Source organism: Natator depressus, chromosome 1 (genome assembly GCF_965152275.1).
Source record: "Natator depressus isolate rNatDep1 chromosome 1, rNatDep2.hap1, whole genome shotgun sequence".
NCBI classification, from domain to species: domain Eukaryota; kingdom Metazoa; phylum Chordata; order Testudines; family Cheloniidae; genus Natator; species Natator depressus.
Genome location: NC_134234.1, coordinates 152,777,091 through 152,801,898, shown reverse-complemented (window position 1 = coordinate 152,801,898; position 24,808 = coordinate 152,777,091). Strand labels below are relative to the sequence as shown.

Below are 24,808 nucleotides of genomic sequence, written 5' to 3'. Positions count from 1 at the left end.
CTGAGCCTCTGTCAATAGGCGCTTCCGTATAGCTTCACTGTACAGGCCACACGCTAACCTGTCCCGCAGGGCATCATTTAACATCTCCTTAAATTCACAGTGTTCTGCTAGCCTTTTTAAAGTTGCTACAAATTGTACAACTGTTTCATCTTCTTTTTGGTCTCTTTTGTGGAACCTATATCTTTCAGCAATTACCAGTGGTCTTGGGGAAAAATGGGACCCCAGGATTTCCACAATGTCACTGTAAGATTTGGTCTCTGGCTTAACAGGGTGTAGTAAGCTGCGTAGCAGGGAGTAGGTTTTAGCCCCCACAACAGTTAAGAATATTGGCACCTTCTTCTGTGCTGTAATGTCATTTGCAATAACAAAAAGCTCAAAATGCTCAGTATACACATGCCATTGCACTATTTTCTCTTCAAAAGGTTCCAGTGGCCCTGTAAGTGTAGCCATGGTTTTAGTTTCAGGTTTCACAGTCAGTGCCAACAAGCCAGTTCTCACCCCTTTCCAACAGCTAAAAGATTTTGGTAGGTTTTTTTTTCCTACCTTGACTTCTACTTCCTTCTGTTGCTGGGGCAGGACAGGGATCCCACCCTCGGTCGCCACTTTGTTGTATCCTTGGGGGCAGCAGTTTTAGGAAGAAATCACTTGAGACACAGAGAGCCATGAAAGCAGTCATTTATTTTCCACACACTGAACTGACCAAACCAGCCAAAACTGGCTGGGCTATCCCCTAATAATCGAACTCAGTTGCCATAGCAACAACAAGGTGCTATTACCATGACAACCAAATACACAACAAGCTTATTCCCCTGCCCAGAGATCAGCGGTAAATAGAGTAGCTCTGCTGCATGGGTGTTACCATCTTCACCATTAGAACCCTAGCCTGTGCATCAGTAGGAGTGATATCTGGGGTGAGGTCTTTGAAAGCACTAGCTCCTTTGAGAGGATTTCCTCAATTTACCTTTACAAACATTATGATGGGTTTTTGGTTTTACTGTTATCAATACATGTTGTGTGTACAGTACCGGGGCTAGCCCTTGGAAGCAGTGTGAAAACTGTCAGGGTTTTCTTTGCTGGATTCCTAGATTTTTTTTTCCCAATTGTAATCTTTGCTGTTTATTCATTAAAATCCATGCTTCTTTTTTATTTAGGGGAGGAAAAGATCTAGGGAGATCCAACTGCAGAGATCTATGCATCTATGTATGATGAGCTTCCGGTGATTTCAGGGAATAGTACAGGACAAGTATGACCAGTGCACTTTCCTCACCCTCAACATGCCATTTTAGTTTGGCCTGGGAAGTTGTTAAAGGTGCATTTGATGTTTATTACCTTTGGCTGGTATTTATGAGGCAATTAGAACATCTGATTGACTGGCATTTATTCTTTCTCCTGTTATTGTGGTTATTATTTATTAATCATGTTTATTAAAGTTGTGCTTGAGGGTCAACCAAGAACAGGATCTCATTGTGCGAGGCACTGTACAAACTCAGAGTAGCAGACAGTTCCTGCCCCAAAGAGCTTCAAATCTAAATAGACAAGACAGAACACAAGGTGGGGGAAGGGGTAGAACATACAAGCAGAGTAAACTCTGTGGTGGCAGCAAATGACATGCTAGTTCCTCTTTTGGGGGGCGGGGTTACTTAAGACTGGGTCAGCTAAAGGGAAGGAAGAGGGGACATTAAAGGGAAAGGAGTGAGGGACAAGAAGGAAAGAGGGGCATGTGTGGAGTGAAGCTGAATTGAAGAGACTTTGGGGGAGGGTTGAAGTAAGGACAGAGAAAGTCCAGTCATAACTGTAGAAAGTTCTCCAAATGTCCAGAGTTCCAGAGAGTCCTCCTTTGGCTGCTTCTGCTCCTACTGGCTGGAATTTCTGGCTGGCTTCTTGCTGCAGATTTCCCCCCAGCACCCATGGCAGGAAGCAGGGGCGGCAATACTTAGGTCCTAGAAGAATTAAAACTGAGGAATTTGTTGATAATTTTCAAGTTACAGACATTAGAGATTGTTTACCTTAGAAAGGAGACTGATGAGAGGACATGATAAAATAAAGAAAGGTATAAAGAAGATAGATCAGGAACGCTAAATATTAGAGATCAGGGTGAGACCTAATGTGGGAGCCAGATTATCCTACATTCTCTGAAGCATCTTGTACTGGCCACAGTCAGAGACAGAACAGTGGATTAGATGGACCACTGGTATGATCCAGTCTTGCAGTTCCTGTGTTCCTATTAATTAACGACCATGAAAATGCTAAATCTTTAGAAGACTGTGTGAGAGACAGAAGGGAAAGATGATCTTGTGGCTAAAGTATTGGACTGGAATTTGAGAAATGTGGCTTCTGTTGCCACCTCTAATAGGCACACTTTGCATGGTGAAGGGCAAATCACTTAATCTTTCTTTGCCTTACTTCCCCATCTATGACATGGGGATAATAATCCTTCATCATTTTGTCTGTTTAGCTTGTAAAGTCTTCAGGGGAGGGCCTGTCTCTGTGTAGTGCCTAGCACAACGTGGCCCTGATCTTGGGTGTGGCCTCTAGGTGTTACTGGTGTGTGTGTGTGTGTGTGTGTGTGTGTGTGTGGTGCCTTCACGCCATGAAAAGATTACTGATTCCAGAAAACACACTTACCTGGAAGAATTGACTGTTGAAAAAACAACTCTCACATTAAAAACTTGTGGTATGGATATTACTGGAAGAAATGGAAGGAGATTATCATATTCCTGAAATCCTTGTGCTGTTGGAAGAAGAGGAGAGCCAAGGGAAGGACTGTGGGGTTGATGTCCCAAACCTCAAAGGTCTGTCCAGTATCAGAGAAGAAGGTTGGGCAAGTGGTTAAGGCAGTAGTCTGGGACTCTGGAGACAGGAGTTCAAGTTTCTGCTCTGTGACTGTGGGCTAGTCACTTAGGCTCTGTGTGCTTTAGTTCCCCATCTTACAGATGGAGATACTAACACTTCCTTATCTCACAAGGGATTTGTGAGGATAAATACATTACAGCTTGTGCCATGCTCAGGTAATATGACAATGGGGGCCATTAAAGAGCTTAAAATAGAATCCGTGGTCCTCCTCCATGTTTCAGAACTCCCCCATCTTGTGGGCTGCTATGGCAAATGAAATCTTGGTAGCCGAAGAGCTGATGTTGATGGACACAAGGGCTCCATGCAGGTGGCCTTGTTTTCCTGTGGATTCCCTGATAATCCTCAGGATCTGAAGAGATAATCCACTGTTTGGTCTGTGAGGGAAGAATGTGTGCATGTTGACCCCTCTTCAAATTATTTGTCAAAGTGTCCCTGTAGGAAGATTTTTTTTTTTTGCTTCCCCTAGGAACCCATTTCCATGTGATTTTCTGCAGAAAGAGATACATGAACCTGAAGAGAGATTTTAAAAAATGATCCATTTACTCCTTCATAGACAATGGTAGTACTGGAGACTTAGTATGCTGCAGAGTTGTTGAGCTTAGTTTGAGGGAGAAGGAAAGTCATGACTGACCTGTTGTATGCAGCTTTAACAATCCAAGGAACAACAATAGGCTTTCCTCAATACACAGAAACTATATGGAAATGCCGTAAATATCATTTAGAAAGTACTGGAGGTTCAACTTATCCTGTGTTTTGCAATACAATTCTCATAGGAATACTAAGGTTTAAAATTGAAAGAGTTTTACAATCCTAATGAAATGTATACTGGCTCTGGATAAAGTTGGATCTGAGCTCTAAAATTTGGATCCACTTTAGAACACCCCAAAGTTCAGGTGTGCTTGTCTCTGGGGCTTCTTTTTATCTCAGAATACAGAGTGGGGGGCAGTGGAAAAATTTGAATCAGATCTGAGTTTGGATTCTGCATTGGACAAAGTCTGAACCTATCTCTATGCTTTGAACAACTGACAAAAGATCACCGCTTTTGTTGTCTCACTTGTCAGTCTTATTTGTCTTATTTTAAGGAAGCTGGTAGGAGGATGTTGGCGGGGAAGTTCTATTATTTAAAGCTCTGTTCCAGGATGTTCAGCAGGTACACCAACAACAACAACAAAAAGGAATGAAATAAGCTTGGATTTTATATGAAATAATTGTTATGATTGAAGAGAAACAGTAAAACAGTCACTTGAATGCAAATTACTGTCTGATGGAGAAACAATTTCTATAGCTTGAACTCACAGTATAAAAGGCCTTAGAAGACAATCTCATCCCAGTATCTTCAAGTGGATGCATTTTGGTATCAGGTTGCCATAGTAACTTCTGAAGGCTTGCTGCTTTTGCCTTGTTTAACCTGTTCTAAGCACAACTGTATCCTCAGTCTGAGGCTTCAGATAAGACCTGTCCTCTTTGCTTCTTTATTGTCTGTATTAATTTTCTAGGTATTGATCCTCATGGAGGAATCAGAGTTAAGGCTACTGCATTGCCATGGCAGCACTCAGTATGTCTTTTTCATTATGTGAATTGGATGTAGAAAAACTCTCTTTTCTTTTGAAGTAAGCAAGTCTGTAATGGAAGCTGCACTAAATTATTGTCCTCTGAATTGGTGACAAAAGATAGCTGGCGCTTTTTTTCCTTAGGTGAAATCTGCACTGTTCCTTACATAACAATGAGTGTGTAGAAATCTCTCTGGAAAAAATACCATTTTGATATAAAATATCCTGCAGAAGAAATCTGAACAATAAGGGCATTAGTCATATTTTTAGACACATTCCTTTACGTTGATCTGTTTGTCTAAACTCTAAAATCTTAGGCAAAGTTAAAGGGATGGCGTTTTGTTTGCAATCCAAGAAAAAATGACAGGTAAACCAGCAGCTGTGCTGAAATGTGTACAGTTCTGAACAGCTAACAAGATTTCACACCACATAAGAGATTTTTTTCCTGGACTTTGCTTTATGGAGTCAATACTTGCTCACTCTGTTCATAGGAGTTTAAAAAATAACCCCTGAGTCCACACAAAAGGTAAAATTCTGAATTTGGTCCAAAAACAGGGTTACCATTTGTATGTTTTCCCCATTGCAACTCTTATTGCATTTTTAAACAGCTTTCTCACATCCCCCCAAAAATGTAGCTAACAAAATGATGCCATGTTAATTTATTTCGAAGTTATATCATTGTCCCCAACCCTTTGGCTGTATGTGTATTGTTTAGGTTCTAAGTTCTCTGGGCAAAAGATTGTCTCTTCATTCAGCATTATCATTATTAATAAAATCTGGGTAATTATATTTACCTTCTTTTGTGAAGTGCTTTGAAATCTATTAATGAAAAGTGATATATAAGAGCTAGGTTTAATTATTATTTATTACAGTGGCATCTAGTGGCTCCCATCATGGATTTGGGTCGTGTTGTGCTAGGTGTTGTACAGACACATGACAAAAAGATGATTCCTGCCCCAAAGAACTTAGAATCTATGTATGAGATGAGAGACAACAGGGTGGATGCAACAAGTAGCTGGGGAGAGAGCAGAAGACAACAACAGACAATACTAACAATACATCAGCATGATAAGCAGATTAAGCCCCATTCCTAATTGGAGCCTTTCGCTGCTATTGTAATATAAATGATTAATAATATCATTGATTCTTGTTTTGGCAGATTTAATAATGGTCTGTTATGATGGACAGTGCATTTTTCAGAGCTCCAATCTGTTTGTTTCCAGAAGGATCTTTAGACCGTAAAAACAACGAGGTATCTGATGGCACCAGACCCACCGCGTTGTTTTTGTGGATACAGACTAACCCGTCTGCCCCTCTGATACTAGGCCTGTATAAACTTGACTCCGTCCATTTTACCTGGCGGGTTTAAAAAAAAAAGACAACACTTTCAGAAATTAAAGAACAGAATTAGAGAATAAAATGCTTTCCCCCCCTGCAGAGAACTGCACATGTATGTGTGTTCCGTGTACAACAAAATGACTGTTTCTCTCATTTTTACCCAGCTAGAGCTGCCTTTCAGAGGGGCTAAGCTCACTCTGCCCCAGTTGAAGCCACTGGGAGCTGAAGGTGCTTGGAACATGTGAAAATGTGACCACTATCTTGTTTTATATTCACCTTTAGTTGCCTTTTGGGATTTTTCCCCCCCTTACAAGCTCTTTATAGTCAAAATTCATGACATCTCTTACTAAATGGCTGGGGGTGCTGACTACTGACTGTCTAGAAGCCACGCAGGCTACAGAATCCACTGTGCGGAGTTGTTCAGTGTTGTTTCTCATTTGTCCTTTAGGTCTGTCAGCAGCCAAGTTGCTGACTGAGTCAGGGCTGAGTGTTGTGGTGTTGGAAGCCCGTGACAGAGTTGGAGGAAGAACTTTCACTGCAAGGGTAATTATCCCCACACATAGTATCTAAATTATTGCACTGATTATTTGAGCAGAGCCTCCTGCATACTGAAGAACCCCTCATGAGGGTAGAATTCCAGGGCAGTGGCAGGTAGGGAAGTCCTTGACAGTGCAGAACCAGGGGCGAGAAAAAGTATGGGGTTTCTGTGGCGACACAGAATTTTCCAGGATATTTGCGGGTTCTGGGGTTATCACACCTCCCCTCCCACCTGTTCCGCATGGAAGGAAAAGATGACTATGTATGTAGCAAAGTCTCCCCTTGGAGAGATGCTCTGGAGAAATGTCTCTGAAGAGAACCAATGCAGAGTTTTCACCTCTCTGGCTTCCTCTTACAGGTTTTTTCCTGGTCAGGGGCAGAGGGCAGGGAATCTGGCCTCAAATACTCAATTAACATAAATAGTTCCTCTGGATTACATTGTTTATCTCATGATTGATTGCAAAGGGCTTATCTTCCTTCTTTTGTTTTTTTTGGGAAACCAGAATAAGCAAGTCCAGTATGTGGACCTTGGAGGAGCATACGTGGGGCCAACACAAAATCGCATCCTGCGGTTGTCTAAGGAGCTAGGAATAGAGACGTATAAAGTGAATGAAGTAGAACATCTTATTCACCATGTCAAGGTAAGATAGAATGCACCTCTAAACTACACCAACGTTGATCGGTGTAGATTGTTGTTAGTTGCTTTTTTTTATTTCCGGGGGGGGTGTCACCAGTTTAGAAGTACTATCTCCTGTATTGCCTCTTAAAAAAAAAAATGGTAGCAAAGTACTATAAACATGTCCTGCTAATTAACCCACTTACGAAGTTTTAAGTAACGATTTGTGCTTACATATCGTGCCTTCAATTAAAAGATCTCAAAATGCGTCAAACTCTAAAGTCAACTTTTTTGACAGTGATCACTGACTCCAGGTGACTCTTTTTTTTTTTTTTTTTTTTTTTTTTTGGTGCACTGCTTGAGCTGCCTGGGGCCTGACTTTCAGAAGTGCTGAACACTCACATCTGCCGCTGAAGTTAGGAGAAGCTGTGGATGCTCAGCACTCATGAAAATCAGGCCCAAGGTGTCTCAAGTTGGGCACAACTAAGACAGTGGCCACTTCAGAAAATTTTGGACTAAGAATTAAACTTTACAAGTCAAATATTAGGCCAGTTTTACCAATGGGGGAACTATAATACAGAGTAGGTAATGCTCTGATCTCACAAGGTGCTGAGTGCCCTGGGACTTGAGGGTGCTCAAAAGCTTGTGCAACCAGGTCCCAAATGACTTGTCCAAGATCTGAAACCAGACATCTGTGTGGCAGATCTGGTAAAAGCACAGATTTTCTGAGTCCTTGTCCTATGCTCTGACTCAAAAGAGCATCCTTCCACCTGTTAAACATGGAACCATGGTGCATCTTCCCAGAGGAGAGACTTTCCAAGTTTTGCAGCTGCTCCTGTGGAAATGAGCTTCAAATTTAATGTTATGCACATGAGTAAAACACTGTGAAAAGCTATTGTTATATGCTCTTGTGAACAGGTGAAATGTGTCAGCCAGTCAAGTTTCAGGATTTCTGATGCTAATCAAAGTTTAAACAAAAATTCAAGGGACTTAAGCAGTAACTGCAACAAAAGATCCGCACTCTCATAGATTTTTCTCAACTGTTTTTCCTGCTTGATTCTTATGAAAAATAAGCCTCTTCTCAAAGCCAGTGATGCAGCTTTTTATGCTGACGCTGAACAGTTGTTACTGCTGAACTAGCATCCATGAGACCATAGGACCGAATGTACATAATGAATCTTTTATATTATAAGAAGAATAAAATTGATGAGATATCAAATGCTGTATTGGGTTAAATAATTTTTTCTTTAAAAGTAAATGTTTTTATTTCACCATGATTATTTTTTTCCATTCACCTCTATATTTATCCAGCAATGGGAGAATATTGTTATAATATTATTGTCACAGAGCCACAGGGCAGCACCTGCCACTGGTCTTTAAACAGTTTTTCTGGAAGTGTCTCTCTCTTGGTGATAGGCCCCGGGCTTCCACTTTTCTCAAGGAAGGGCCCTGTGTTTCTGCTACTTTGAGATTGGGTCTGTGGCTTCAGCACCTCTGTGTCTCACTGTGGCTTTTTCAGCAGATCCAAAGTAGCTTGGAACCCTGTGGGAGACTTTCCCTCCCTTGCAATCAGCAGATATTTTTGGTGACACAGGACGACCTTTTCAAAACAAGCCATTATTAATGAGAAAACAGGAGTATGGTATTTAGGCGCATTGGATCAAGAAAATAAATCAAAGCCAAAATGTATAAGTCTTGCCTGACTTGGTGGTTGATCGTTGTTTAGTTTGGAGGGTCCCTCTTTGCCCTTGCAGCTAACCTCCCTCTGTCTCTGTGATTGCCAACCTGTCATCTTTTCACTGACACCCTGGGAAGTCCCTTGCAGCTCACCCAGACCCCCTCCTTTTTCTAAGGTCTTTGAGGTTTTCTAATGTTATAGTGTTCCTTTTGATTTCTCTGTTCTCAGCCTTGGCATAACAGCTGTGTTTCCAGGATTCGGCAGAGGAGTTGCCTCTTCAAAGCTTTGAACCTGGCTGTTGTGTTTGAATTTTTGCTGAGATGTTACTTATTTAGACCATTGTTGTACATCTTCTGCCAAGTTTCTGTAACAACTCCTCTTGATCTGACTCCATAGCAAGTAACCCAGCATAAACACACACAGAGGCATGCATCATACTCATAAAAATAAAACCGTTTGTCACAGTGTATCATAAATAAACACCTTATTACAATTAAATAGGTTGGATCTTGTACGTGAGACAGAAAGCACATGCACTGGCCAGTAGCTTCTCTGGTGCAGCTAAATCTATTTCATAATCTTGGCTTCCTGCAATTGGATTTCTTGGTTCTTATTTATACAGTGCCTAAGTATACTCCTCACAGATCTCTTGTCTTTACCATACAACCTCCCAAAGCTTTTTTCCCGCATTATTCCAGAAGCAATGCAAGCATTGGAGGCCAGTCTAGACGGTGACAAATGGAAAATATACTCGTCTGCACCCTGGAATCTAGGTGATATTAAAACTTTTGATTGAAGTTCTATCCTGTAAGCTGAACTCCAAAAGTTCAAAATGTCCAAAAGTCTGTCAGCTCTAAGTGGATTCAGATCCAAATATTAACCCAAACTTTGTAGTGCAGGCCAAATCTACTCAAATTCTGGAAGATGTGTTCCTTGAGAAATGGAAGAAATCTAATTTTTTCCATTCCCTTTCCAGTATTCTAGCAAGGATCCCTGTGCATGTTTTAAAATCAGCTACTGCCTTTACATGTGCCCAAGAGCAAAATCAAGCCTTTTAAAGTCAATTTAATTCATTTCAGAGGTTTTTTAAATTCGAATAATGTATGGATCTTCCTTTGTACTACAAAACTAAAAGACTGGGTTTTGTTTATCTCTGAGTGAGTCCCTCCTCATTAGGCTTTGCCATCTAGATTGGGTTCTGTGTTTATTTCTCTTTAATCTTTTTTAAGTGCCCAGTTCTACCGCAGGATTTTTTTTTCCACCTTGCTTTTGCATTGCTTATGATACCTTCATAGAAGTTTGAAAATAATAATTCTTGCCCTGCATGTTTTGTTTTGGTGACAAGTGACCTCTCTCTTCGCTAGTCTTCTAAAGGACATTATATCGACATACTGAGAAAAATAATTACAGCTCTGGTACTAGTTTTTGTTAGTTTAACTGCTGCAAAAAGCCAGCAAAAGCAATGTATACTTGTAGGCCAAAATTTTCAAACATGCATGCCTAATATTAGGCTCCTAAATACATGCTTTTTATTTAGCTGTTTAAATAACTGGATTTTCAAAAGTTCTAAGTGCATGCAGATCCCATTGACTTGAGTTGTGGGTGTTAAGCACTTCTTAAAATCAAACCATTTTTATTTAGGAGCCTAAATATGAATTCAAGAAAATTTTGTCCAAAGGTTTTACTTGCCTTACCAAAATGTTGGCTGTTGTGTTCTACTGGTGGTCAGTTGTTGGATTTTTTTAAACAAACAGAAAAGATATTTAAAATCCAGATAATATTTGCCACCTGATTACATCACTGTTAATTTATATCAAATATGGGACCTAAACCATTTAAGTGTCCCTTTAAACAAATGTATTGAAATATGGGTGTGGGTTTACCATTTGTCAGGATCAAATTATCAACAGATCTGCCTATTTATTTAACTAATATTGTATCTCAAACTTGGTCTAATCCCATTATCAATGCCCATATGATCAGGAAGATTTGATGTTTAAAACACAGATCTGCAATTTTTTATCGTGTACAAAATAGAAATTGTTTTGCCAAGTGTAATGACTGGAATTAGGAGGCTGTGCTACATAAAATCTGTGTATAGAAAAGTTTTATGTGTTTGAAAGTAATGATCCTCCAACTTTGAATTTAAAAATGTGCTTCTTTCCTGTAGGAAGAGAACAGTCTACCCTTGCACCAATACATCTCACACCAGCTGCACTTGGTCATGTCTGTGGCCTTGTCTTTCCCATTCTCACCTGCAATGAATTTCCAGATGTACTCACAAACATCACAACATTCCATTTACACCCGGGTTTCAGCAGCCTGACAGAGCTCACTTCTCTAAGTCCATCCATGAGACTGGGGTGGACTCACTAGTGCTATTTTTATGGTACATTTCTTCATTATATCTCAAACTCCTACTCCTTGCCACCATCAGAACTTTTCATAATATCGTGTTTCTCATGTTGCCCCAGACCAGGACATCATCAATATAAGTGGAACAACACATCTATTCCTTTTAAACTCCCTACTGTCTTATTTTGGTGCACTGAAAATAGCAAGCAGTAACCACTGAAAATGATATCTGTCTCTCTGTTCTGAAATATACTGTACCTGGAACTTTCCTCACGCAGTGACAATTGCCAAAATCCCAATAGATGTTTGCAAAACACTAAAGGCCAGACTGGCCAGGTCCTACACAGGTTCATGGAAGGCCATCAATGGAACAAGGAGCATCCCCATCACAGGGTTGGGACAGATTCTTGACAGCAAGTACAGTTCCTGTTCCCCCCCTAGCACCCTCACAGGAGCTATGTGCCTGAGAGAGAGGAAGGTGGAGCTCTGTCCCCACCTATGTATTAGCCAACAGTGCTGTCCGGTTGTGGGTGAGGTTGTGTGTTGCACCCTATTCAAGACTGAGCCAGCAGTAACACTGGTGTACACAGCCTGGGAACTCCTAGGAGGAATTCCAGGTGAGCCAAATTATCTGGCATGTCACTGAAATCACTTTCTGTTGATAGATGGTGAATCTTTACTCTTGTCTACATAAAATCTTCCACTGAAACCACCAATCTGCATTAATGAGAATGCTCTCTGTATCTGCGTAGAAAATCTTTGCAGTCCTCCTGGCTGTCCTTCATTTTTGATATTACCGTGGAACTGACAGTGTTGTTAAAATGCAGTTTCCTATGGTCTTGTTTATGAATTATAGACATGATACCACTGTTGTATTGGGATTTAATTGGCAATGGGATAAGTGATTACTATATCTCTAGGCACATAGGTCAGTGGTGTTTGTGTATTTCTGTGGTATCCGTGAAATGTACGTACGTTAGAGTTGAGCAATATGATTTATTTAAGTCTGTGACCTGCTTTACAACAATTAATGGCAGGTTCTGGTAGCGTAGCTTAGCATGTAATGGCTTAAATGGCTTTTAAATGACTAGATGAAATTGAAGCACTTTTCCTCAGTGCATATCTTCTTCCTCTGAATGCCACTGTCATCAACGTGTGTGAGACTCTTAGTTGCCTTCCGTGATAGGTGACTCAAAATGTCGTCATCCCTCCTTTCCCCTTGCCTTAGTTACTGGGGATTATTTAATTGAAAACCTGATAGCTGTGTGCAAGCAGGAATTAGGCCACTGTGTAGAATCAATTTGCATCTTTTCAGAAGTTGAGCCTCTCGTGGTGCGGAAATGAAACCAAATAAATTTAAAGTCACTTTTCTAATTACATGATCACAGAGGGATGTGGAGGTTGAACGTGTTGGTAATGGGGTATGAACTTTTTGACTTCTAGGTCATCAGCTCACATTTTCCCCAGCTATAAAATAACTTCAAGAGTGGGGAGAGGTAGCAGTCCACATCACGAAAAACATCCTTGTATAGTCAGCCTCATTGACACTCTCAAAAGAGAGGCCAAAGACTGCATGGGGAGAGAGATGAAAATATGATCTGACCCCCAAGCTTGATTCTCTCCATGTTTTAGTTGAGGTAGCAATCATTGATGGGAATCAGAGTAGCAGCCGTGTTAGTCTGTATCTGCAAAAAGAAAAGGAGTACTTGTGGCACCTTAGAGACTAACCAATTTTTTTGAGCATAAGCTTTCGTGAGCTACAGCTCACTTCATCGGATGCATGCAGTGCATCCGATGAAGTGAGCTGTAGCTCACGAAAGCTTATGCTCAAATAAATTGGTTAGTCTCTAAGGTGCCACAAGTACTCATTTTCTTATTGATGGAAATGTGTAGGAAGCTTGCTCTTGTGCTGTCTGCTTTGGCCCTGCCCTGTGGATAAATGGACATCTTCACTTTCGAGTGCCGGCCATCTGGCAACGATTGCAAAGAGTGAATTTACAGTTAGATTTTTTTTAACAAATAAAAGTATTATAGCAGGGGTAAAAGATGCTATGTGATGTACAGACAAAATTGCAAAAGCAAAGTTGTAGCATACGTGGTCACTTCTCTCAGCGCTGTCTGTAGAGCAGGTCTGGTCAGAGATGCTAAATATCAGTGAAGTTCACTTGAACTCTGGCAACTGTGCCCTTATGGTTTGTGTGCGGATGGAAGGAATAAGAAAAAATTACATGATCAAACAAGGCTTTTTGATTAATTAGAATTGGCAGATGAATGGAAGGAACCTTTCTGAGTCCTTTCCTTCTGTTTCCTAGGAGATAAGGATAAGCAGCCATAGTACACACTCAGCTTGTTTAATCTAGGCTGCTTGGAGCAAAGCCTAAATTGCACTTGATTGTAATAACTGTTTTTTTCCTTATATTGCTGATTGAGCATCATCATAAAAATGGAGACGAGACAAATGCTTATTTCAAACAGGAGCAGCTGCTTGATTCCCTGGGGTTTCACACATGCCTGTTGGAGCCGATCTGGTGTCACGCATCACTTTTAACCAACAAATTTCAGAGCCTGGAGCATCATAAAAATTTGAGTGATCCCAACATTCTCTTCTGTTTTTAATAAACTGTATTTTCTGGTTTTGCACAGGGGCCCTGTCTCTTTACCAGCAAGTCAACCGAGGGTGATATTTTTCCCAAACTGAAACTCCTCTCCCCCACATTTTTTTCTTTAAAAGAAAAGGAAAGAGAAAAAAATAATCCAGAAACACCCACAAAGGGTTTTATGGAATGAAATAGGAAACATTTTCAATGGGTTTAATTTTGTAAGCATTTTTATTCAAGCATAGAAAGGTTTGCGATTCCAGATGCAATGATTTCTAGTAACACTTCTTCCACTGATTGGTATTAATTCTGTGCACTTCAAAAAGCTTATTATAAAGCAAGGCCCCATAATCCTACTGTAGGAGGCAGGCAAGTATCCTTTCCCCTACTTTACCTTTTGCAGATGAGATAACCAAGGATCTGAGAGCTTGTACAAGGTCACTTGTTGGCAGAACAGGGAATGGAACTCAGGTCTATGATATGACAGACCCCAGTTTTAGCCACTTAGCTCCACTGCCTTTCAGAATGATTGTTCCAAGTGTATGTGCTTGGTTATGTTGCATGTAAAATGGAGATACTCCTGCATATCACCATTTACAAAACACTGACAATCATAGTGGACTAGAATTAATATCATTTGATCAAGTAATTAAAAGCTGTTCTAATGCATATGTGCAAGAGGGCCAAGTTAAAGTTGCATAGACAACCATATTTCCTAACTGAATTCTTGACTTTGCAACTTCAGTGGTCTTTTTGGTTCCTATTTTTATATGGAATTAATATATATATATTTTTCAAATTAGATTGATTACTCCAGCTGTATATTTATAGCATACAGATGAGTATGGTAACTAATTATCTCAACATATGGAGTCCTGAACAACAAGAAGAGATAGAGAATGGAGCTTGTAGGTCAAACTGGCCTTTTTCTAATTAGAAATAAAATTCTTTGACAACTCTAATACAATTTTATGTGTAGGTCTAGTTGTTCATCACAGCGGCAGGAGTGTTGCTTGGCTTGGTTTGCTAGCCAGCATGCTTTAATAAGAGTTATGTTTGCACAGGAATTAAGTGATAAATTCTGCACAATTTTAGGTGTCTTACTCACTGTGTAAGTGAGTGCAAATTGCCAGATATATTCTGTAGAGCTGCAGCTGAGAAACAGTGTGGTTTCTACATAGATTGAATTTCATACTGACCTGGCTCTTTACCATGTCTCTGTAGTATCTTGTTCCTTGCTGTATCAGACATCACTCATGGTATCACTCATTTTTAAGCAGGGAAGAGAACTGGTATGATTATGCACATGCTGTAAATCAGTACAGGGCACCACATACTTACAAACATACATAGCAATGAATCAATTTATAGGGTGACATTTGTGGTGGGATTAGCACCTATGTCTCCAGGGTTGAGACAGTTTAGCTAAAGGAATAACTATGGTAGCGTGATGCAGAGAATGCTTTGCGCATTACATGCAATTTCTTAGAGCAGTGGTTTTCAACCTTTTTTCATTTGTGGACCCCTAAAAAATTCCAAATGGAGGAACAGATCCCTTTGGAAATCTTAGAGATAGTCTGTGGACCCCCCAGGGTCCTCAGACCACAGGTTGAAAACCACTGTCTTGAAATAAGAACAGATTATTTTTATTTAGGATAAATGGGTATGGTGTTTTACGGACAAATGGGACACAGTGCTTCCACGTCTAATATTTTACAGACAAAGAGCTGCTTCATCATTCTTCAACACTCTATTAATGGTAGGGGGTGGTGCATAAGCATCAGGAGGCATTGTGCCTCAGAGATGCATAGTTTCATTTGGGCTCCCCTAGGTGCTGGAAGGGAACAGTAATAGGCAACACCGCTTTGTGGAGTGCAGCAGAAAACCCTCCCATTACTCTCCCTTGTAACCAGCAAGCTCTACTGGTTGGAATGTGGGGGAAAGGGCAGAATTATGGCTTCCTTCTTCCCACTCCATGCTCACTCTCTGTCTGTTTGCTCCCCAAAGAAAGTACCTGGAGCACAACCTCCACCCCCAGTTCAGGCAGTCCCTACTATGGCTGTGCTACATTTCTATGATTCTATCATGACTACACTTTTCTCTTTTTGTGCCACAGCACTGGCTTAATATAATCTAAGAATGGGTGTGCACAGGAGACTGGCACCCATAGCCCTTATATTAGCTAAGCAAGGCATTATTTGTAATGCTGTTTTCCAAAGCAGATGAATGGAATAATTTCCTTTTAGAGCCCTGGTTGGGGGTGTAATAGCCAGTGAGACTTTACCTTAAGTTCTTTGGTTCTCTTTTTGTTTGTGTCTAAGTTTGATGGTTTGCCTGGTTTTGTTACATTTGCCCTTTGTACTGTCAGCCTCTTCAACATCCTCTGTTACTGTATAACATGGCATCAACCTTTCAAAGCAGCTGAGAGTCCTATACTGAAGCAGGTCCAGCTTCCGCTGTTCTCACCGAGGCTCTATTTTTGGCAAAATCACAAGTTTATGAATAAAATGCCTTTGAAAATCCATGCCTTTGGGCATTTTGGTACTGATGTTGAGAAGTGAAATTAAATATGCAGATGGAGTAACATTTATAGTTATATTTCCGAGGCCAGTCTGACTTGATCACATGGTTATATACAAAGAAATGAAAAGAGGTAAAAAGTTTGCACATCCTGGCACATTATTTTCATCTGTGGGCCTGGCCTTTCTTTGGAAAGCTTTTGGCATCAGTAGTCATGGCCCTATATGGTAAGCTAAAACTAGAATGACTATAGCGGTGCATATGTAATGCTGACACCCCTGGGTGGGTTGTTGGCAGCAGGAGTCAAACCTAGGACCTCTTGATATTAATGCATAAGCCTCTACTGCCAGAGTAAAAGATGCATTTCTCTTAGCCAGGGCTGTAACAGGCTCATCAGTTTCTCTAGCTGGCCTAGCCACTACTAGATGGGGACAGAGTGCCACACTGAGCAGGCATGGCTTACACATACTTTTACATAGCTTGCATCCAAGGCATCTTTAGTTCTAGAATTGTTGTTCTTTATCCAGACTGAAATACCCTTGTGCTATATGAGAAATCAGGCATCACAGTTTTCTGCAGAGGAGACACGTCTGAGTTCTCCCTTTCTGCAGTTCAAATGCCATAAAAGAGTAAGAAGAATACCAAAACAAGAATATTTTAAGTGTAGTGTTAGTCAGCAGAAGCATAGGGAACTCATGATACTTGAGTTAATTCAGAGGGGATAACTCAGACAGAAGTGCGTCAGGTGGAGAAGGAAGCGCAGAACAAAATCAATAATTAGAATAAAGAGAATGCTGTCTGCTTCTGTCTTGGTTTTTCTTGAGCACAGCATACATGTGTGTTTCATGCTTGTAGGCCTGGAAAATGTAAGGTACTTGAAACAGAACAGTTTTACACTTTCTTGGGGAAGACTGGTACAAGATTTACACTTCTGAAATGTAGCTCCACCATTCCAAAATTGTTTAGGCTCACAGTCAAGTTTGTCTTCACTGCTGTAACAATTATTTATTAATAGCCATAATGCTTGGCATCAGCCTTTCCTGAGTGGCTAAAAGAAATTGCCAACATGTTTCAGATGCAGCTTCTTTGGATGAAAAGTGTTATCTAGTGTCACTGGGCACCCCTCCTGGAACGCCCTCCTGCTGCAGGCTGCGGCATAAGTGCACCTGCCTCAGTTTCTCTCCTTCAGATTCCCCAGAAATAATACAAAGCATCTTCCCAAGTATAAATATAGTCCTTGTTGCAAGTACATTTGTTACAAGAGTCCTGTGCACACAAGTCGTAACAAAAGTCCCACAGTCCAGAATTCCCCCAGCATAAGCCAAACAATACATGCAACATACCGCCTTGGCATCTCTCACCATGCCCTGGCTCTTCAGTACACTCCTCTCTTGTCCTTGTCCCACAACAACTACCCCAGCCATCCAGCTGGAGTGCAGCCCTGCTCTTTCCAGCAGGAACTTGCCAGGGGAGCACCCCTTACTCCCCCGGATCCTCTTATAGTTCCTATGGGTCCTGCTCTCCAAACCTGGCGATATCAGTGGGTGAGCGCCTCTGCTGCTCCCCTGCCTTCAGAACTCTCTGGCCCTTGGCTCTGGCTTAGAGCCAGCAGGCAGTTCCCATCCCTCTTCCTGCCTTCATTCCTCCGGCCCTGGCTCGGGGACACCAGCCAGCAAACCCCTCTTGCTGCCTTCAGCCTTCTCCCAGCAACCACCTTCTGCTTCTTTCTGGGACTCCTCCAGTCCCCTGCTCTCTGGCAACTCTCACCTGCCCCTGACTGAACCAGTCTGCTCTGAGTCACTGGGATGTCCTCTTGTTGCATCTCTTCCTCATCCTTCATAGCCCACAGCGGCTGCCCCACCCTCTCAATTGGCCAAACAGGGAATACTTGTTCTGGCACAAGGGAGCTGGACCTACTTCATTTACAGGGGCCAGCCACTCTGTGATACCTAGTTTATGTAATAGTGCAACTTTCTTGTAGTTATGCTAATTTTCCTGCAAAACTTGGAGATATATCCCACCTCAAAGGAACAATTAACAATTGTAGCAGTTTAGACTAAAGGTCCATCTAATCCAGGATCTTGTGTCTGGCCAGTGTTGGATTTTTTAAAGAAATGCAGAAACTCACTGTGATGCTCTGTACAAGGGGGGGGAACACCCTACACTCCCATGTTCATCTTTATAAAATGATTGTGTGGTATCCAATGCAAAGTTTGTCATGTTGGGTGTCTTCAGAAGGCTCATAATGCACTGAGCATGGTTGTTTTAGTAATGTTATAGTAATTGTTACGGTAATGTTATAGTAAAGTTATAGATTATAATTTCAGGTATATAGTTAGGAGGCTGAAAATGTATCCTCGTGGCTTAAAGCAAGCCCACGCAAAAAAACCCAAAACAACACTTTCTGGAGAATACACTTCTCAGCAGTCTCCTCTGTTAAATTTGCAGGAGGACTGATTGCAGCTGCAACATTTTACAATGGGATAGGAGCCTCCCTAAATCGTGGAAAGATTTGATAATCTAAGGGCAGACTCCTTCAATGAAGGGCAAGGTGATAGTGGGAGTTAGATCTTCCAAGTGGTTCCCTCTTGAGCATCATCTCACTCTTGCCCAGGTTCATCTTCAGCCAATTACAGTGCAGAAAGAAAACAAACGTTGAAACCTCAAAGGTTACCACACAATGGAATTGTTGTTCTCCAGTCACCATCAAAATTTTGTATTTTGTTCCCCTTTGGAATAAAATCAAAACCTTTCAAATGTTTTCATGAAACAAAACGGTGTTGAAACAGCAGTTTTCAGGTTGAAAAGATCAAGTTTTCCATCAGAGTCTCTCTCTTTCTCTCTGGAAGTGACTGGACAGTCCACCCTGGAGCTCAGAAAACTTTTTAACAAAAAATTCATCAAAATTGACATGTCTTTGCAAAAGGCTTTGGCTTTGATGAAACAGCACAAATTCCCCACATGGCAAGTTACTGTGAAAGGACATGTTGTTCTCAGGCATCCCTAGTAATAACTGTTATGTCCGTATGTAAAATAAAATAAAAAAACCCAAAACTCCTTCCACTGTTTTCCTCCTATTTGTACTGCTTTGGTTTTACTTACAGGCCTTCTCAGCTGTCTTCCACTAGGCTCCCTGTGTCCTTACAAACAGTGTACCGAAAACAGTCTTCCTTTCATTTTGTCCAAAATGGCATTGTGTCTTTTGTTGCTCTATCTCATTACAAATTGATTTGCAATTTGCTATTACTATCACCCTTCAGTTTGTTTTTGACATTACTGCTTTCTAAGTACTTCCCTCCCTTTGAATTAGATTTCCTCAAAGGTTGTTAGCTTGGGTTTTTCAAGGTTGTATTTCACTTTATTTCCATCCCACTTTTCTAATCTCTCAGGGTCCCGTTGTGTAGTGTTGCTGCACTCTCTGGTGTCTGCAACACCTGCAGATTTAACTAATGTTCACCTTATCCCCTCTTCTGGATTGCTGATAAAGAAGTTAAATAAAACCAGGCCTAACATTGCTGCATACAACAGTCCAATAGAAGCTTCTCAACATGATACATTGTTGTTTGTTGTTATCCATTTCTTAACATTTTAATTGTGTTATACTGCTTATATACAAGTCAATTTGAATTTGTTTCCAGTCATCATTTTGTGGGACGCTGTATGAAATGTTTATTAAAATTTAATATTATATCCATTGTATTCCTATTGCTGCAATACCGTCTTAAATGCATGTGTGATTTTTTTTTCACCAAGGCTGTGTATTCCTGCAACATTAAATAACCTGTAGTGTTCTTACCAGAGAATATTCTTACCTGGAATGTGTTTTTTGGGAAAGGGATAACTAAGGTCAGTGACTTTTAGTAGCGACACAAAACTATCCAGTCAGCCATCCACAAAAACAACCAGGTAAATCCCCTGCAAACAAAATAGTATCTACAAATTAGCCATCTTCCCACTCCTTCCATGAAGCCAGACTTCCTTAATTCATAGTAATAACTATATGTAAAATCTAATTATTAAATATTTATGCAGCCAATGTAATAATGACTTCCATACTGGTTACTGTATCTTATATAATATACCAACTGTGGCAAATAATGAATGGCAAATAAAGATTAATGATTCACAAACGCTAACTTTTTATTTAGTCTTTTTGAAACTATAAATTTTCAAATAAATAGATGTTTGTTTCAGGAAAACCCCTGAGCTATGGCCAAGATAGTCTTCGTATCACAGTCACTTTGCTTTGATTTTGAAGGAAACTAATATTGTACCTTTAAAATGAATAACAACATAATATTTTTCAATCTCATTTAGGAAAGAAAATGTAATCAAACATAAATATACAGTACAAAACTGATCACCCCAAATAAATGCCAACACTCCAAAGCTGCCTGCTTTTTGTGCTAGGCTTAACAACCTTACTTTTTGTCTTGGTTGGAGGTGTCAGTCTAAAACCTACTGACTCAGCTTTTAAAGATACAAGGTTAGAGCATTCTTATCGTTTGTTCTTCCTATTAATTCTACTCTGATGTGCAGCAGATTAACTAACCTGTCAAATGATTACTACTATGTATACTGGTTGGAGCTGTTTGGTGACTGTTTAAGTCTTCGGTACTAACTTATGTACATTGAGGCTGTGGTCATTCAAGTGAATTAAAAATTGTATTCTGATTATGCTTTTTTTTCTTTTAGGGTAAAAGTTACCCCTTTAAGGGTGCATTTCCTACTATGTGGAACCCTTTTGTCATCTTAGATTTCAACAATCTGTGGAGGACAATGGATGAAATGGGAAAGGAGGTGTGTAGAGGCTCAACTATCAATGCAGTTAGCCCTTGTATGGGATTCAAAGGTGTGATGTTAGCACATGTTAAATGACACATACTAACTAGCATGTCCTGATAGCCTAGTGTAGGCAAGGCACACTGCCTTTAACATATGCTAAACTCCTTCCTCAGAGTCTTTAACTAACTTGATCAGCTAACAGATTTCAGAGTAACAGCCGTGTTAGTCTGTATTCACAAAAAGAAAAGGAGTACTTGTGGCAGCTTAGAGACTAACCAATTTATTTGAGCATAAGCTTTCGTGAGCTACAGCTCACTTCATCGGATGCATACTGTATGCATCCGATGAAGTGAGCTGTAGCTCACGAAAGCTTATGCTCAAATAAATTGGTTAGTCTCTAAGCTGCCACAAGTACTCCTTTTCTTTTTGATCAGCTAAGTACATGTTAAAGGTGATGTACACTGGTTCTCACTATACTGTTGAGCTAGGAGTGTTTAAAAAGGAAAGTGCAGGTGCTTCGAAACAAACAGGGGAGCTATGGAATTGCATACTTCTCTCCAGCACAGCATTTTACCTCACTAGGCAACATTTTAGTCTATTTTTTTAAAATCTTCTGCTAAGTCCACTTTATTTCTGTTTAGAACTTGTGCAAATTTCCAGCAAGAACATTTAACAGAATTCTGTAGTGCAGGTGAGCTTGTGACTGTGGTCTTGCATTGTTATGATTGAAACTGAATTAGTGCCCCCAAAATAATACATTTTCTATTACTCAGCTTCTAAGACTGACTCTTTTCTCAGATATTTTTCTATCCATAAGAGTTGCTCTCTTGCCTTTGAAAACCGCCTCAATTGTTATAGAATAAATAATACTAAAAATAATAGCAACAATATATACTGATCAGAGAAAACTATTCAACTATGTCTTTTCTTTAAAGAGTTTGTTTGAAAAAAGAGTCTTAAATCACAGTCTGTATCTTCTAATTTAAATGTGAAATCAATTGACTCAGTTAAAATTAGTCTGTGTTAAGAGACAAGTTTACTATTGTAAAAGGGAGAAAGGCTGGTGTTTTTCAGAAAAGCAGAATTTTGTGCTAAGTGTTTTCACTGAAAATGTACCTAAGAATTCTGCCTATAAAGTAAAAATAGAAAGAGTCTTATCTGGAATAGAAAGCTTAGGTAAATGCTGAGAAAAAACCTTTTGTCCCCCAAAAAATGATTGGTATAAATCTGGGAAAGCATAATTTCTGGATCACTTTTCTAGTCCCATCCTTTATACCATTAAGCCAATTCCTGAAAACAAATCAGTGTGTTGATGGAAGAATGCTTCTGTTGACCTAGCTAACTAGGTTCAGGAAGGTGGTGTTCCTGCACAAACAGAAAAATCCTTTCTGTCTGTGTATGCTGTGTCTACCCTATGGGGTTGTGCCAGCATAGCTGCACAATGTAGCTGTGCCAGTCCACTGTATGTAGTGAAGACAGATCCACAGTGTGCAATGTTGTTACTGACCATTCGCTGTTCTTCTGTTGTCATAGATTCCTAATGAAGCCCCATGGAAGGCACCACATGCAGAAGAATGGGACAAAATGTCTATGCAAGATTTCATAGACAAAGTTTGTTGGACAAAGTAAGAATCACTTTAATATTAAAATGTATAACAGGTTACAGTTGGATAGTGCTGCAGGCCAACTGTGAAGAGCAACAGCTAAGCACAGGAAGTGAGGAGTACAATGTCCCATTGAAAGTGCCCGGAGTAATTGGAGTGGGAAGATTCTAATTATCCTCACTGAAATTTGATCACAGCTAACACTACTTTTGCTGAAATACGCTAAGAGGTTTAATGACCACAAATGAACAGGATATTGGTTTTACATCTTAATCTGAAAGACAAAACTTCCAGAAATACAGTGTTCACTGACATTATGATGGGGCATTGAATCACCTACCAAATCACCAATAGCACTTCTTGCAGCACTTGATTTTTTTCTCTGGAGGCGTCCCATCCAAATACTGCCTTGGCTTGACGCTGATGCTTGAACATCCATGGCTCATCCTCATTAATATGACCTTCACTTCAGAAGGTCATATTAATGACCTTCTGAAGAGCAGAGGGTTCTAAATGGAGATCAGGTTTGATAACTATAATAACTGAGCAAATACACAGGGCATCCCGTTATTTTCCATGTTATTTTAACTCAAATAAAGATCAGATGAAAATGTCATGTTTGCTAGCATTGAAACCATGGGTAACATCTCTGCTTGTTGTACACTCTTTTATTTCATTTGCTGATGATCTGCTTATAACTGGATTCAGCTGGCTCTGTATCAGGCCTGTTTGGATGAACTGAAAAATATCTGCTTGCCTCATGCACTAAACTTGGAAATTTATGTTGTATGTATCTTGGGCATTCCAGAAATCAGAGAGAGTTAAGTTTTCAGATACGTAGTTTTTAGACATCTGTTGATAGCTAGCAGCACCCTTAAATCCTGGAATTTAATCTGGCAGCATAGCATTAAGGGATACTGTAGTTTTAAGAGCAAACAAACAGCACAAAGCAATTACAGACTTGAATCTTCATAGTGGTATTGCTTCATGGTGGCAAATTTGCAGCTTTTCTGTTGTTTTTGTAAATATTTTTTATGCACAAAAAGATTATTTTCTTTTGCTTTTTGGTTAGTCTAGTGTAATGCTTCCAGGTCAGATGACAGGAGATTTAACAAGACTCTGATTTTGTAATTAGTTTAATCAGAAGTTCTGAATGTTTGGCAATAAAAGAGAGATGCTCTGGTGTAGCCAGGTTCCTGTATAGAACTTTGGATGAGATATTGCTTTCAATTATTTAGTGTTAGGAGAGCTGATTTTCTACAATCACTGTAAGAATTCAGTATACAGTCCTGAGACTGAATTACCTTAACACCCAAGTGTCCCCTTTTGTTACCAGTGTTCAGCACTGTATAGCATGGAGATACTGACAGTACTGCTTGTTGTTATGCAAACATCACATTAATTTTTATTTCACCTGTAACTCAAGAACAGTTTGACTAGATTTTGTCATACATAAGAAAATTATAGCGTGGTGTTGCTCTAAAGCAGACCCATTTCTAGAAGTACACTATCAGAATTACTAAATAAACTACACCCAGGAGCTAGAACCAGGATGAGCCTACAGCTCTAGAAACACAGACCTGTGCCTGCTTAAGCTAAAGGAAGTTATTTGCTATCTTTCAGCTAGAAAATGCACACTTACTATTATTTCTAAGCTTCAACCAGCCACTAGTGGCCACATGCTCACTGTGAATGGGTGTCCTCCACACAATACAGTTGCAACAGGCATTTGTCCAAAACCTTCCTATGGTTTTTGCCTTTATTTGTGCCTTTGGAAATGTAACATAAATAACAAAATCCTAAGGCATCTAATTGTACTGCAATCAGTTATCCATAGACCTTGCCGAAGGAAGTCCCGAAGGGGAAGATCCCTGGGAATAAACCATTTTAGACAAATTCTAAGGAGAACAAGTTTGAGCAACAATAGTAAATGCTATTGACTTAAGTAAGTGTGTGTACTGTCTGTAAGAAAACCATTCAGGTATCCACTAGAGTATACTATGACATAAAGGCCTTCAGAGAGTTTCTCATTGGTATCATTATCCATGACAACTGAAACAGAATAAGAATGAATGAAATGTTTCTTGAATTGGGCAATGTGCATTTTCAAAATCTTTGGTAGGTAACTTCAGCATAGTGTTTGTTAATGCATGATGTAGCTCAGCCATCTTTCATATACATAGTTACAGGTGATCCAGCCTCTTAAATTGGAAAAGAGGCCCTGTACAATCTTGCACAATATCGTACAGCACCAGGCAAGGAAAGTCACATCTTTCTAATCTGTGATGGACTATGACTTGACATTTTACCTGAATTTTGATGTAATTGTCAGCCTGTTTTAATTCCAAGATGCTTTTCAGATTTTATATGTACAT

At 40.0% G+C, this 24,808-nt stretch overlaps 1 protein-coding gene across 1 annotated transcript in view; it reads left to right on the top strand.

The window, feature by feature from the left end:
• Positions 1 to 24,808, top strand: part of LOC141996867 (amine oxidase [flavin-containing] B-like) — a 65,051-nt gene that overhangs the window by 22,071 nt on the left and 18,172 nt on the right. Inside the window, exons 2-5 of the mRNA XM_074969170.1 lie at positions 6,190 to 6,284; positions 6,782 to 6,919; positions 20,740 to 20,844; positions 22,363 to 22,454. Coding sequence (XP_074825271.1) covers positions 6,190 to 6,284; positions 6,782 to 6,919; positions 20,740 to 20,844; positions 22,363 to 22,454 — 430 coding nt within the window. The remainder of the gene's footprint in view (positions 1 to 6,189; positions 6,285 to 6,781; positions 6,920 to 20,739; positions 20,845 to 22,362; positions 22,455 to 24,808) is intronic.